Source organism: Nymphaea colorata, chromosome 9 (assembly GCF_008831285.2).
Source record: "Nymphaea colorata isolate Beijing-Zhang1983 chromosome 9, ASM883128v2, whole genome shotgun sequence".
Taxonomy (NCBI): Eukaryota; Viridiplantae; Streptophyta; class Magnoliopsida; order Nymphaeales; family Nymphaeaceae; genus Nymphaea; species Nymphaea colorata.
Window position 1 is genome coordinate 10352410 of NC_045146.1, and position 13021 is coordinate 10365430.

Genomic DNA, 13021 nt, shown 5'->3' on the forward strand with positions numbered 1-13021 from the left:
TCCGTACATCTATAGCAAAGAAAGAAATAGGTTGGAACACAAAAGGTTGAATGACTTTGTCTTTGTTCGATACAACATGAAGTTAGAACAAAAGTAAATAGTAAATACACTTCTTTTGCAATGTATACTTTTAACAATTTGTTAACTTTTCCTCTGTTGCTTTTAAAATTTAGGCAATTAGCAAGCATCATACCCAATTTGATCCCATTAGCCTAGAGTATACAAATGTGTTAGATTCTTGGCTTGAAGGACCAGTCATCCTTCTTGATGATGACGAGAGTCATGAAAAAAGACAGCCCGCATATGCTGGTGAGATCATTCCACTTGAAGGGGATGAAAGCACAGAAAAATGAGGATAAAAATAAAAAAGATGAATAGATAGATTATATGTTTTAAGTCTTTGATGATATGTTGTAAAACAATAAAACTTTTTACTGTAAAAGACTTCAAGTCTTTAAACTTACATGCTTCGTGTCGTATTATGTGTATGGAAGACAAATTATGAATGTTTATTTTGTTTGTTGCATTGTGACAAGTTGTTTTATATAGAAAACATTTTTCTTGATTTTTTCTGCAATATTTTGTTTTGCATATTTTTTTATTTTTTATGAATTACAGAAATAAATTAGGACAGAATATGTAATAAATTAGGTCAGCCTGACTAATACGCATTACAGCACAACCTTTACAATGTTGCATCAACTATTGTCTAACATCAACTGAATAGCCATGGCTGCAAAAGCCGTCGGGCAGTATGTCCTCCAGTCACTGATTGTCTTTCATCTCCAAGGTTTTGATTGGTGCCACTTCCTCGACCTCCACTGCTATACGACCACCACAATTGGACCCACCGAATCCTCTATATGAAAAACACCACGACCTCATCCTCATCGTTGGCCACAGAAAACAGTACATGCATTTGGTTTCCGACTCTTCGATGAAATAATTTGAAGACATTTTTCTTGTTTTATCAACATGTCATATAGTTCAATAAACAATGACACCTATTTCATTTCATTGTGGCTACTGCAATGACAAAGCTCTCATATGTAGATGGCAGATCGTTCAATGTATATTGGACTACGTCATCGTCAGTTATCTGAACGCCAATAGCCTTTAACAAGTCATTCAAGGATTTCACACTATCCAAGTACCCAGACACAGACTTCTCGTTTGCCTTTATATTTATAATTCATTCTTCAATTGAAGAATACAGAGACTAGAATGAAAAACATACAACTTTGTTGGAGAGAAAGCGCTCGGCTATGCGCAGATGACGGCAAAAAGGAATGCGCATCAAAGAGTTTCATTTGTTGGACGGAACTTCCATTTGTTGGAGAGAGGCAGGCTATACCAGTGGCCGAGCCACATGTAGGCAGATGTGCGGCAGTTACCCACAGGGTGCTGCAAAATGCTCGCAACTATACAGAGACTACGATGAAAAGCATACACCTTTGTTGGAGAGAAAGAGATAGGCTATGCGCAGACGAAGGCAAAAAGGAATGCGCATCCAAGAGTTTCATTTGTTGAAGGGAGCTTCCATTTGTTGGAGAGAGGCAGGCTAGACCAGTGGCCGAGCCACATGTAGGCATATGTGGGGCATTTACCCACAGGGTGCTGCAAAACGCTCTCAACTATTTGCTCATTTGGTGCCCCAAGGGTTTCCAATTTTCTTAATGCCTCTTCAGCCCGTAATTTCTATCTCCGGCGTCGGGCGGGGCTTAGACGCAACAGTGTCATCTATTTCCAGCCAGGGGAGAAGGAGCACTTCACCAGCATCCGTTACATGAGTACATCCCACCAAGCAAAGTGATGGAACCCAATTCAAAATCCAACGATAGTTTTTTTCTAGATCACAAACCTCGCCAATGATCTTAAAACTCCACGACAGTAGCCAACAGGTTCTTCGCAATCTCAATAACTGCGAGCGACTGTCTCCATTAATCCAAATATCAGAAGCAACGTTTGGCTGTCCGCTCTGAGAGAAAATCCCCCTCGTCTCCAATATCACGCAGAACCGCGGATGTCCTAAACTCATCATACCCCCCATTCCTGACGGCTAACATGAGATGGTGCAATACAGAATATAGCTCCTTCGCCCGTGGATACGACTCATCCCACTTGAGAAATTCAAGAACCACACCGTCAATCTCGACTGAACTGCATCCGGGGTTTGCCTTGACCCTTCTTTGTTTCATCATTTTCCGCACGATACCAACCTCCTCCCATCTCGAACAAGCAGCATAAAGATTGGAAAACAAGACATAATTTTCTCCACTGAATGGTTCCGCCTCTAAAAGACATTTACCAATTGCCTCCCCCATAGTAACGTTACCACTATTCCTGCAGGCGACCAACAATGTCCTCCACATAACCGCATTAGGCTTCAGCGGCATGTCTCTTACAAATTCATAGGCCTCATCTACTTGCCCAGCACGGCAAAGAAGATCGACCATGCATGCATAATGCTCCACCTGCGGTGAAATTCCATTCTTAATCATCAAGTCAAAACAGGACTTGCCCTCGGCCACAAGCCCTCCATGGGCACACGCTGAGAGCACGGCGATGAACGTAACGGCGTCTTGTCTCACATTCTCCAACTTCATCTGAGAAAAGACTTCCAACGCATCGCATGCAAGGCCATGAGCAGCCAACCCCATTATCATGCAAGTCCACAACATGGTATCCCTCCGAGGCATTTCAACAAACAGCTGGCGAGCTGTCTCGATGCACCCACACTTAGAATACATATCGACGAGGGCAGTCCCCAGCACCACGTCCAACTGTACCGTGCGCTTCTCCACGTAGGCATGAACCCACCTTCCCATTTTCAAGGCCCCCGCCTGTGCACACGCAGAAATCACGCCGACCAGCGTCACTTCGTCCGGCGTCACCCCGGCCAATTGCATGTCACGAAACAGGTCAAGCGCCTTTGTAGTCATCCCAGCGCTGGCATACCCACTCACCAGAGCGCTCCAAGCCACCAGACTCCTCTCGGTCATTTCGTCAAACGCTTGCTGCGCATCTGAGACTTCTCCGCACTTCACGTACATGCTCACCATCGTCGTCCTGATGTGAGGACTCCAAAAACAGCCGCTCTTCGCGACATGGGCATGCACCTCCTTCCCTTCCTCAACCGCTACAGCCGCCGCGCACGACTTTAGCACAAAGTTGAATGTAAAGCTGTTGGGTTTCGCCTCATTCTCGGAATGCATCCTCTTGTATAGTGAAAAGCCATCGTTGGCAGCCAGATTTCCCGTGATCGAGCAACCCCTGATCATCGAGTTCCACATGAAGACGCTAGGGCGCACGACTCGGTCGAAGACAGCACGCGCGTATCTGACGTCGCCGAGAGGAGACGACGAGCAAAAGGCTATGAATCGGCTGGTTAAGAAGTTGGGCTGCTTGGAGAGGCCGTTTGTGATGACTTGGGCATGGATTTGAAGGACGACCCTCATCGATGGGCATGCACCGAGAAGGGCAACGAGACGCTCCTCTAAATTCATAGACTCTGCACTGGAATCGACGCCAGCAGCTTCCGAGGCAGTGGGTGAGGCGCTCACTAATAGCAGCGGAAGACATCAGCGAAGACGAAGCTTCACCGACAGCAGGAAGCGCGGGGAACCGATGATTAAACCCTATCGGAAGAAGGTGATTCTGAGTGAACACAAGACAAAACTAAAAGAAAATTCTCAAAATCAGAACCTTCCACGGTTCCACCCCACTGTGGGATGCCGGAAAACACACCCCAAAACAAATCCTCAACAAGGACCCTTCTCGGATATTTGCGCAGCCAACCGACGAGCATGGACTCGGATCTGGAGGCAAGGCTTGATCCAAGCCTTCCATCCAGTAGATCCTGACAGAAAAATCTGCCAAAGAATCGTGCTCAAACAGATGAAAGCACAGGAACAAAGGGGCGGAATTCAGAACTCATCGAATCAAAGGTAAAACAAAGAAAAAACTACAAACAGGCAACCCATGTTTTGAGCATATAACAAATTCATCCTCAACTTTTAACGCTTGGCAAAATGGCACTAACTTTTAACGCTTGGGAAAATGGCCCTCAACTTTTGCTCATTAGTCACAAACCACCACGTGACGCTGGTTGATGAAAAAAATTATTCAACTACAAAATGTGCTAAAGAGTCCTCGACGCCTAAAAACACTAAGAGGTCGTTTCAATGCATTAGAACACCATGGAATGGAATAGAATGGACGTGTTTTCTTTAGGGGGCCGTTGATGGCCTGGAAATATATTTCTGGAAATATAGAAAATTGAAAAATGAAATGAGAAAAGTATTTCCAATTCCAATTTTGGTGTGTGTGTGATAACTTAGAAATATATTTCCAATTCTATATTTCTGAGTTTGATGGTATGGCAAAATGGAATGAAAAAAATACCAATAACAAGTATATAGAAAATTCTCAGTTCAAGAGGATTTTGCCGGAGTTTACCTCCACAGATGTAGCTCACTGGTTCAGGCTGCTGTGAATCCATCTCCCGCTCAACTGCTCCTGCCTTCGCATCAGCCTAAGTTCCAGCAGAAGCTGCACTGCACTCTCGTAAACAGAGTTTATTCAAGCTCCTGATTGCTGAATCCAAATCATTGCCGCAAGCTTCAAGTGTTCTCTCAGGTAATTGAAAAATAGAATGCAAAAGATTGTTATTGACCTCTTTGGATTAATAAATAGTAATTTAACTGTGCACATGTATGAACAGTTGCACAATGGTAACAATTGGCCAGGATATAGTATAATTTACAACTTGGGACCTCTCACCAGAATTTTTAGATTCCACACCAGTAGAATTTGAAAGGACTGCATCTGTAAATACATGAGAGGGACTCTGAATCATGAATAAAAAAGCTAAACCGTGTGAATAGCATGATATTTACCATCATATTGTGCCTCATCAAGAAGTGAATTTCTCTCAGGACTTCCCATGATGCCTATGCTTGGTATTTTGCCATTCTCACAAGGGAGAGGCGAGCCATTTGATGATCGCTTCGTGGAAGCTCATGATCTGATCGCCATCAGGAACCAGCATTAGTGATTTGATCGTGCTTCACCCAATGCAATTGACAAACCAAACAGTCTAATATTACATAAGAAACATGGCATTTAACATAGACAATTCAACAATAGACAGATAACAAGAACATCAGCAATATTGCTCATGGAACTTCAAGGAAAGCAGAGACAATAAATGGCAAAGCAAGAGATGGAAGGAACGAACAATAGATACATCATCATCCGAGTCGCTCGACGGAGAAGTCTCTGGGGCATCATGGGCACCTTCGGCTTTCGGAGCGGAGGTAGGGAGTGTGAAATTCCTGATTTCCGCCGTCCGTTCATGGAGGTTCACAAACCCCCTTCTTGACGACATCGACCGCTGCTTGCCGTTGGCCAGAAGAAAACCCCCTTCTGAATGACATCAAAGAGACTGAAGAGAACCCCTTTGCGGCTTACATCAACAGCTATTTGGCGTTGATAGGAAAAGAACCCCATTCCTGAGGACATAAATGGGTGGAAGAAACCCCCTATCCGATGACATCAAGGTCGGAACAGGGACAGAAAGAGACACCACCCAGCCCGACGATGTTTGAAACGTACCTGAGATGGGAAGAAGCTATTTGGCTGCAAAAGGAGGAGCTTACCACCAGCCGCGAAGCTACAGGGCCTTCACGCATGAGGACGAGGAGGATGCGTTGTGCGAGGAGACGCGAAGCTACAGAGTCTTCATGCGTGAGGACGAAGACCGTGCCCTAACGGTCCGACCTCGTTGGAGAAGCGGAGGTCTCCCTAGTTTTTGGGTTGCTGAAGAAGCGGTGGAAGCCACCGTCGGACGAAACCAGGAAGCGAGGAAGAAGCTCTCGCACGAGACGGAAGGAAGAGGTGCTCGGGAGAGCGAGAGTGCCCAACGGGCAGTAAAAAATTTCCTGAAAAATATTTCCGCCTCTCCAGCTGGAAATTTTTTTTCGGAAAAAAATATCCGGAATCGACCTCAACGGTCTATTTTTTTCCGTGTTTGTTACGCAGGAAAAATTTTGAAATTTTGAATTTTTTTTCGGGTGAACAGTATTTTTCCAGGCCATCAAACGGCCCCTAGGCGAAGTCGACGCAAACGTGAGATAGAGAACGATTGAGACACGCAATATAGAGAACAATGTGTATAAAATGCCGAGGTGTTCCAATGTGTTCCATCGTTTACCACAGAACAACGTCTCGAAGAATACTCTCCCCCCAATCTCTCCCCCGACCCTGAGTTGCTGGTGGGGACGGTCCCTAAGGCGCTGCAGCAATCAGCCACCGAAGTCACTGCCTGTATTGCCGCCCCGACCTCCCAAGATCTCTTCAAGGATGCTTTGGTAGTACTGAGTAAGAGCTCTACCTTACTGGAAACAGACCCAGCAAATTCCTCAAGGGAAGTGGTACCAGTAAGGGCTTTTCCCCCAAGCTACACTAGGTCTGAACCTACTACAACAGGATGGTTACAGGCATTACAAACGCAGCGTACAATTTCAACCCACAAGCCTCACTCAACAAACCATGCCATTCATGCCTAGGAGCCATCCAAACCAACCCCCACACCAATAGGATGGATCACAGCTCGGGTTCCTGCCCTCAGCCAAGGTGCTGGGAGGGAACCCCGTCGGCCACAAACCGGTTTGGCAAGGCTTAAAGCAGTAAAACCGGCCCACGTTCTACAGGGGGTAGTGAGGCAAACCTGGCTGGAACAAGTCCAGCCCTTGCTACCGATGACAGAAAACCCATGTCCTTGGCATCCAGCACTTCTGTTGTATAAGGGAAGGCACCAACCTTCTCCACGTCGTCTCACACGCCTTAAATGGTCCCTCAACTAAGCCTGGGCACCGGGCCGGGCCGCCGCCGGGTACCCGGTACCCGGCCCGCCACGGGTCCGGGCCTTGACAAAAAGGTTTTTGGGCCAAATTTATCGGGCTTGGCCCGGCCCGGGCCTGCCACTGTGATCGGTGGCAGCCCGATAAGCCCGACATGAGTTTTTTTTTTCTTTAAAAAAAATAAACTTAGAGAATTAGGAACTTAGGGTTATGGGTTAGGTTTTCTTTTCCTCTTTTCGTTTCATTAAGAAATTTCATTGCCGCGAGCTCGAGACTGCCTCCTCCAGTCTTCCTCATCGGCCGTCGCCCCTTGGCTGCCTCCTCCTGTCCTCCCGTCGGTCGCCGCCATCGCACAACTGCTCTACTTGCTTCATCGTCGGTTGCATCGAGTGCTTCTCCTCCAGAGGACTACTTTCTACTAGTTGGTGTTGTTCTTGTTTTTGTTATTCTATTAAGTGCACATGGTTTACGTTTGTGCTCATTTTTTGAGTGAGCTAGAGGCTAGCAAGTAGCAACCTGCCTCAAAGCCAGGCCCAGCCCGTTAATAATTGGGCCGGGCCGGGCCGGGCCGGGCCTTGGGCATAAGCCGAAGCCCGAGGCCCAATATTACATGGGCCCGGCCCGGCCCGTTTTGAAAGCTGGGCTTTGATTTTTTCATTTTTAACAGGTCGGCCTAGCCCGATGCCCAGCCTTACCCTCAACACAAACAAACAGGACATTCACCGATAAAGCAAAGAGCAAAAGGTATAAATCACCCAAGTGGAGAAGCGTCACAAGAGAATCAGGATAACCCCAGGAGCAGACATGTTTGGGGTGAGGCAAGCATCGATTAACGCCGGTGCACGCGCGTTGCTAGGCAGCAAATGCTCCAGGCTTCTCCTCCTCGTCGCCTTACGCACCTTCGATGATTTCTCAACACCAATAAATAGGGTAGTTACCAAATAAGCAGAGAGAAAAGTATATAAATCTCTCAGGTGGAGAAGCGTCACCGGATAAACAGGCTAATCCTAGGAGCAGACATCAGTGGGGTGTGGCAAGCACCGATTAACGGCGAGGCACGTGCGCTACAGAGCAGCTAATGCTCCAAGATTCTCCTTCTCTCCATCACAGAGGAGCTCCCTGTTTCACAGGCATTCACAGGGCCACTCCGCACTCTAAAAATCACCAAGATTCGTGGAGGACTCTGAACGAGCTGAAATTTGGGCCAGGGCTCATCTAAATGGTTATGAACAGCCAAATCTAAGCTTTTAAGGAGTCTTCTATCAAAGTCGAAGCTCTGGTGAAAGTGCTTGGCTGATACAGGCGTTGGGCGAGATTCAGGTTCTGTCGTAGGACAAGGGAGGCTGAACATTAAAAAATTCACCAAAAATTACCCAGAGCTCGGATCGAGCTGAATTTTGGACTGAAGCTTGCTGGAATGATTATGAAAGGACGTTCAAAAGATGGGATCCAAAAGAGCTCCTTAAGGTCCAGTCGTTATAGAGGGAAGAGGCTGGACTGCCAGCGGTCACAGGCAGCTCAAAACAGGGCAGGGCAGTCGGGCTGAATCTTCAAAAATCCGCCAAAACTCACCCAGAGCTCTAATTGAGCTAAATTTTGGGCTAAAGCTGGCTGGGATGTTTAGGAAGAGACGCCCAAAAGATTGAATTAATTGGAACTCCCTAAGTGCCAGTCGTTGTGGAGAGAAGGGGCTGGACTGTCACCCGCCGTAGGTAGCTCCAAAACAGAGCAAGGCGATTTCGAGCTCCTCCTCACGATCTCAGCCGGAAACAAGGGTAAATCCAGTTCAAAACAGCTAGGAGAGATCAAAATCAACACAAAGAAGAGGTTAAGGAAAGTCAGATAACCGTTGGTAGGGTTTTCCTCAATTTTCAGACGAAGATTGTGGTCGCTATCGCCAATTTGGCGGATTAAACAGGAAATCGCCGCCACTGTGCGCCAGATTCCGACAAGGGCAATTTTCTCAGTCATCCGCCGTTGGATCCTCCTCCAGGTTGGTCCAGAGCGTCGCCAGGAAGTGGGGAGGACGACTGTGGAGTCCGATTGCTGATTCACTTCTTCAAGTTGGCGCAAGGTGAGACATATTGGCGGTAAATGGGGGTTTTGCGACAAGGGGGGGAGGGGGGTTTCACAGCAGCTTCACGATCGAATTTGCCCCCAAAAGACTCTTCATCTCATGTGGAACTAGGGAAATTCATTGCTTGAGCTCTCCACGACGACGAGGGATTCGAGATCCTATGCGCGTCTGATCTATCTAAGCTTAAGGGGAAGTAGAATCGTACTCAGTTCTTCTGCCCACATCGCTCGTCAGCACCCATAGCGTGAGATCCAGCAAGCCGACGGGATCCTCTCGATCGGTTTCACGGCAGCAACCCAGCTGGTGGGAAGTCATCGTGGACACCCTGGTCGAAGTCCTATACGACTTGGATGATAGAAAAATACGTGGATGGTGGTCTGGAGTCACTCGACACCACCCCGGGCAGTCTCCTCCAGTTGTCTCCTTTGTGCAGCAGTGAAGCCCCTCACTGCAGTCCGTGGGAACTACCTTAGCTGCGCCTCCCGTGGGTAGGGACTGCCTCTCAGACCTCCTATGGGTGAAGGCCTCGCACAAACCTCGTCTATATCGGTTTGAGGGAGGGAACCGTAGCTTGGGAACCGGTGATGGCCGTCGGTGCCATCCCTCGAGTCTCTAAGTTGTCTCAGTTCAGATGAGGTTTGGATGGCATCAAGGGAAGGGACAACTGGAAGAAGTAGAAGAAGTAGAAGGAGAAGAAGAGGAAGAAACCCTCACAGGTGGAAGAGAGAGAATGAGAAAGGTGTTCTCATATCGTAAAACATTTGATAGATAGTGTTCATGCGCCGGAGCTCAAGCTTATAATCTTGAGTGACTCGGGATGGTTCCAACCCGTACTGATACAATATATAACAACAAAATACACAAAAGAATGACATATACAAATAACAAACCTGACCGGGTCGGTCAGTCAACAAAGTCAAAACCACGCTCACTGCTTGGGCTGAGTGTCCGCCCTGAAGCTCGTCTATGGTGCAAACCCCTTTACCCTGTCTCGGCCAGTGTGGTCTTTGCCTCATGCGTCTCGGTGAGCTGGGCATCCTTCATTTGTCTCTGTCCCATGACCGATTGGATGCTCAACTCCTTGGTACCACTCATCTCTGGCTCTTCACTCGCCCGGCTGCAAGAAGGGTTAGCCTCACAAAAAATAATACTAGCCTCGATAATGGGCTCCTTCCCTGTGCGGCGCATAAACCCGGCCGGCGCCTTCCACGCTTTATGCCCCCTCGGCGTCTATTGGCCTACGTCTCTCAACACCGCCTTCGGCCAATAAAGGCCACCTTCGGCGTCCCTCGATGCTGGCATTGCCTGCCCTGGTCGACGACCCATGGCCCCTCTCATCACTATCTGGCGCTGTGGGGTGCGATATGCCTAGGGTGGTCGTCTCCTCTGCTAGCCTAGCTCGGCCTTTGGGCAACAAAGGGCGAGTCACTTCACTCCCTCGGCACTTGGCCGGTGTGGCTCACCGTCTTTGGGCATCGTCGGTCTCGTCTCTCGGCGGGATCCTAGGCTGTTCCGTATCAGATCCACCCCCCTTACTTTGAGCTTGTTCCCAAGTACGTGCATACGAAAATCGGTGGGCGATCTGCTCAAACTCCTTCCACGATGTACCTTGGTCGGGTCCTTCCCACTCGACCAAGACCTCATCCCTAGTGCGCCATTGGCGCTGTACATAGCGATGTTGTAAAATCCAATAGGGTCGAGGCTGCTGCTCGGGAATGTGCTCAATCTGTGCTGGAAGCTGCCCGACGTGTGGCATGAAGCGGGTTACATGAAAATCTGGGTGGACATCCACCACAAGAGGTCCATGATATTGTCTGGCCAAAAGTGCGAAGTGGCTGCATTTCATCAGGCGATCAACTAGTAGGACGGCCTCCTCAAAGACATCATCATACTGACTCAGGATTCGCTAGATCTCAGATGGCACTTGTTCATCATCATTTTTCGCTGCAGGAGGTATATCGGTGGCTACTGAAATCACCCAACAAGCTGAGTGTTGAGCAGCAATCCGCTTGAGTGCTGCCTTGGGTGTAACCGAGGACTCAATGCCCTAAAGAGTGATGCGCTTACTCCATTTTTCTTTCTGAAAACTCTTTCATCATCGCAAAATCCCAAGTAATAACCCCAAGGGTTTCCAGCCACTGAACCCCTAGGACTATATCGGCCCCTTCAATGGGCAAGACCAAAAGGTCGACGGTGAAAGACTCTTCTTGCATCATTAACTCCATTGCCTTGCAAATATGCTTGCAATTAATTCGAGATCCATTCCCGACTACAATAGTAAGAGGTCAGTGTGGTGTCAATGTGCATCCCAAGGTATGAGCAACTTCCGTCCTCATATAATTATGTGTGGCCCCGGAATGAAGAAGGATGGTTCACCTCTTTAGACTGAATGTTACCGATCACTTTCATAGCCTTCGGGTGATGCGGGTCAGCAATGGCATGGTACTCACTACTGGGTGATTTTGGCTTCTCCGAGGTGGTGTCCACCTCAACCTCGCCACTTGACGTAACCCTGATATGGCTCTTGCCTACCTCCTCAACGACGACAAGCTGGAAGGTTCTACAAATATGCCTTGGGTCCCATTTCTCCTTGCACTTGATGCATAGGCATCTCTTTATCATATCCTCCCTTTCGTCCTTTGTGATGTACCTCACGGGAACCCTATCACGGAAGGCTGGCCTGCCTTCATAAGGCTTGCCCGAACTCGGTTTGATGGCCTTGGGTGAGGGCGGTTTCCCAAAGTTCCTCTTTTCCTTAGGAACTTCTTTGTAAGACCTTAAGAGGGCTTGTTTTCTCATTATCTTTTCTTCCTTGTGCCTAGCAACCCGCATACATTCTTGAAGTTCTCGCGATGGTTGGCCTAAGACGGCTAGCTGAATCTCGGGTTGAAGCCCACCAATGAAAACCCCTACTAAGGCTTCATCCTCCCAACCGGTCACTAAACATGAGAGACTCTCAAACTAATGCTGGTAGTCAATTACCGATTCGGTTTGCGTCAAGGTTTTGAGCTAGACGTTAAAGTTTGCAAATCTGAAATCCTCAAACCTACGCATCATGGCAGCTCGGAGTTCTTCCCATCCAATATTGGGGTTCCTATTGCTGAGCCAACGGAACCATTGGAGTGCATGCCCCTCAAAAAGAAGCATAACGGAACCATTGGAGTGCATACCCCTCAAAAAGAAGCATGACATATGTAACCTTGTGCTCGGGTGGTACTCCTAAGCATTGGAAGTACCTCTCAACCTTGAAAATCCAATCCCTTGTATGTGTGCCATTAAACATGGGACATTCAACTCTCAATGTCGGCATTCGGTCATTCCCCCTTATAAGGCACTTCATACCAGCTTGCACTATGACCTGTTGCATTTTGTCAAGCACCTGCTATAAAGAGGACTCAGTAACCCTACGCGGCTGCTGGTATGAAGTGCTAGGGACATTAAAACCCGCTGATGTTTGACCAAAGTGTGGCCCTTGGATAGAAGCACTAATGGACATCCTCCCAAGATTGTTTAGGCGCTCAACAACCCTTCGGTTCTTGCCTTTCATCTCCTTCATATCCCTTTTGGTCTCTTTCATTTCTGCCTCTATCCTAGCTAGCATGGCCATGATGGCACTCAAGCTAACCGATGTGCCTTCTTCAACGGTTTCAGCCACAAAAATGTCTGTCACACCTTCTGTTGCCTCAGCTGCCTCCGACTCCTTAGCTGACTGTTTATCCTTACGGGGGGCCATATCTAAAACACTGACCCAAACAAGGTGGTCATACTCTGAGAATCTGATCCCTGAAGTCGCTCTGATACCTACTGGTGGGAATGGTCCCTAAGGCGTTGCAATCTGCTGCCGAAGTCATTGCCTGTACTGCCGCCCCGACCTCCCAAGATCTCTTCAAGGATGCTTTGGTAGTACTGAGTAAGAGCTCTACCCTGTTGGAAACAGACCCAGCAAAATCCCTAAGGGAAACGGTACAAGTAAGGGTTTTTCCCCCAAGCTACACTAGGTCTGGACCTACTACAACAGGATAGTTACATGCCTTACAAACGCAGCGTACAATTTCAACCCTTAAGCCTCACTCAACAAACC

At 47.9% G+C, this 13021-nt stretch overlaps 1 protein-coding gene across 1 annotated transcript; it reads right to left on the reverse strand.

The window, feature by feature from the left end:
• Positions 1-1166: 1166 nt before the first annotated feature.
• LOC116261386 (pentatricopeptide repeat-containing protein At5g48910-like) lies at positions 1167-3965 on the reverse strand. The gene has a single exon (XM_031640125.2). The coding sequence runs from the start codon at positions 3504-3506 to the stop codon at positions 1953-1955; it is 1554 nt and encodes a 517-aa protein (XP_031495985.1). The 5' UTR covers positions 3507-3965; the 3' UTR covers positions 1167-1952.
• Between the last annotated feature and the right edge of the window lie 9056 nt (positions 3966-13021).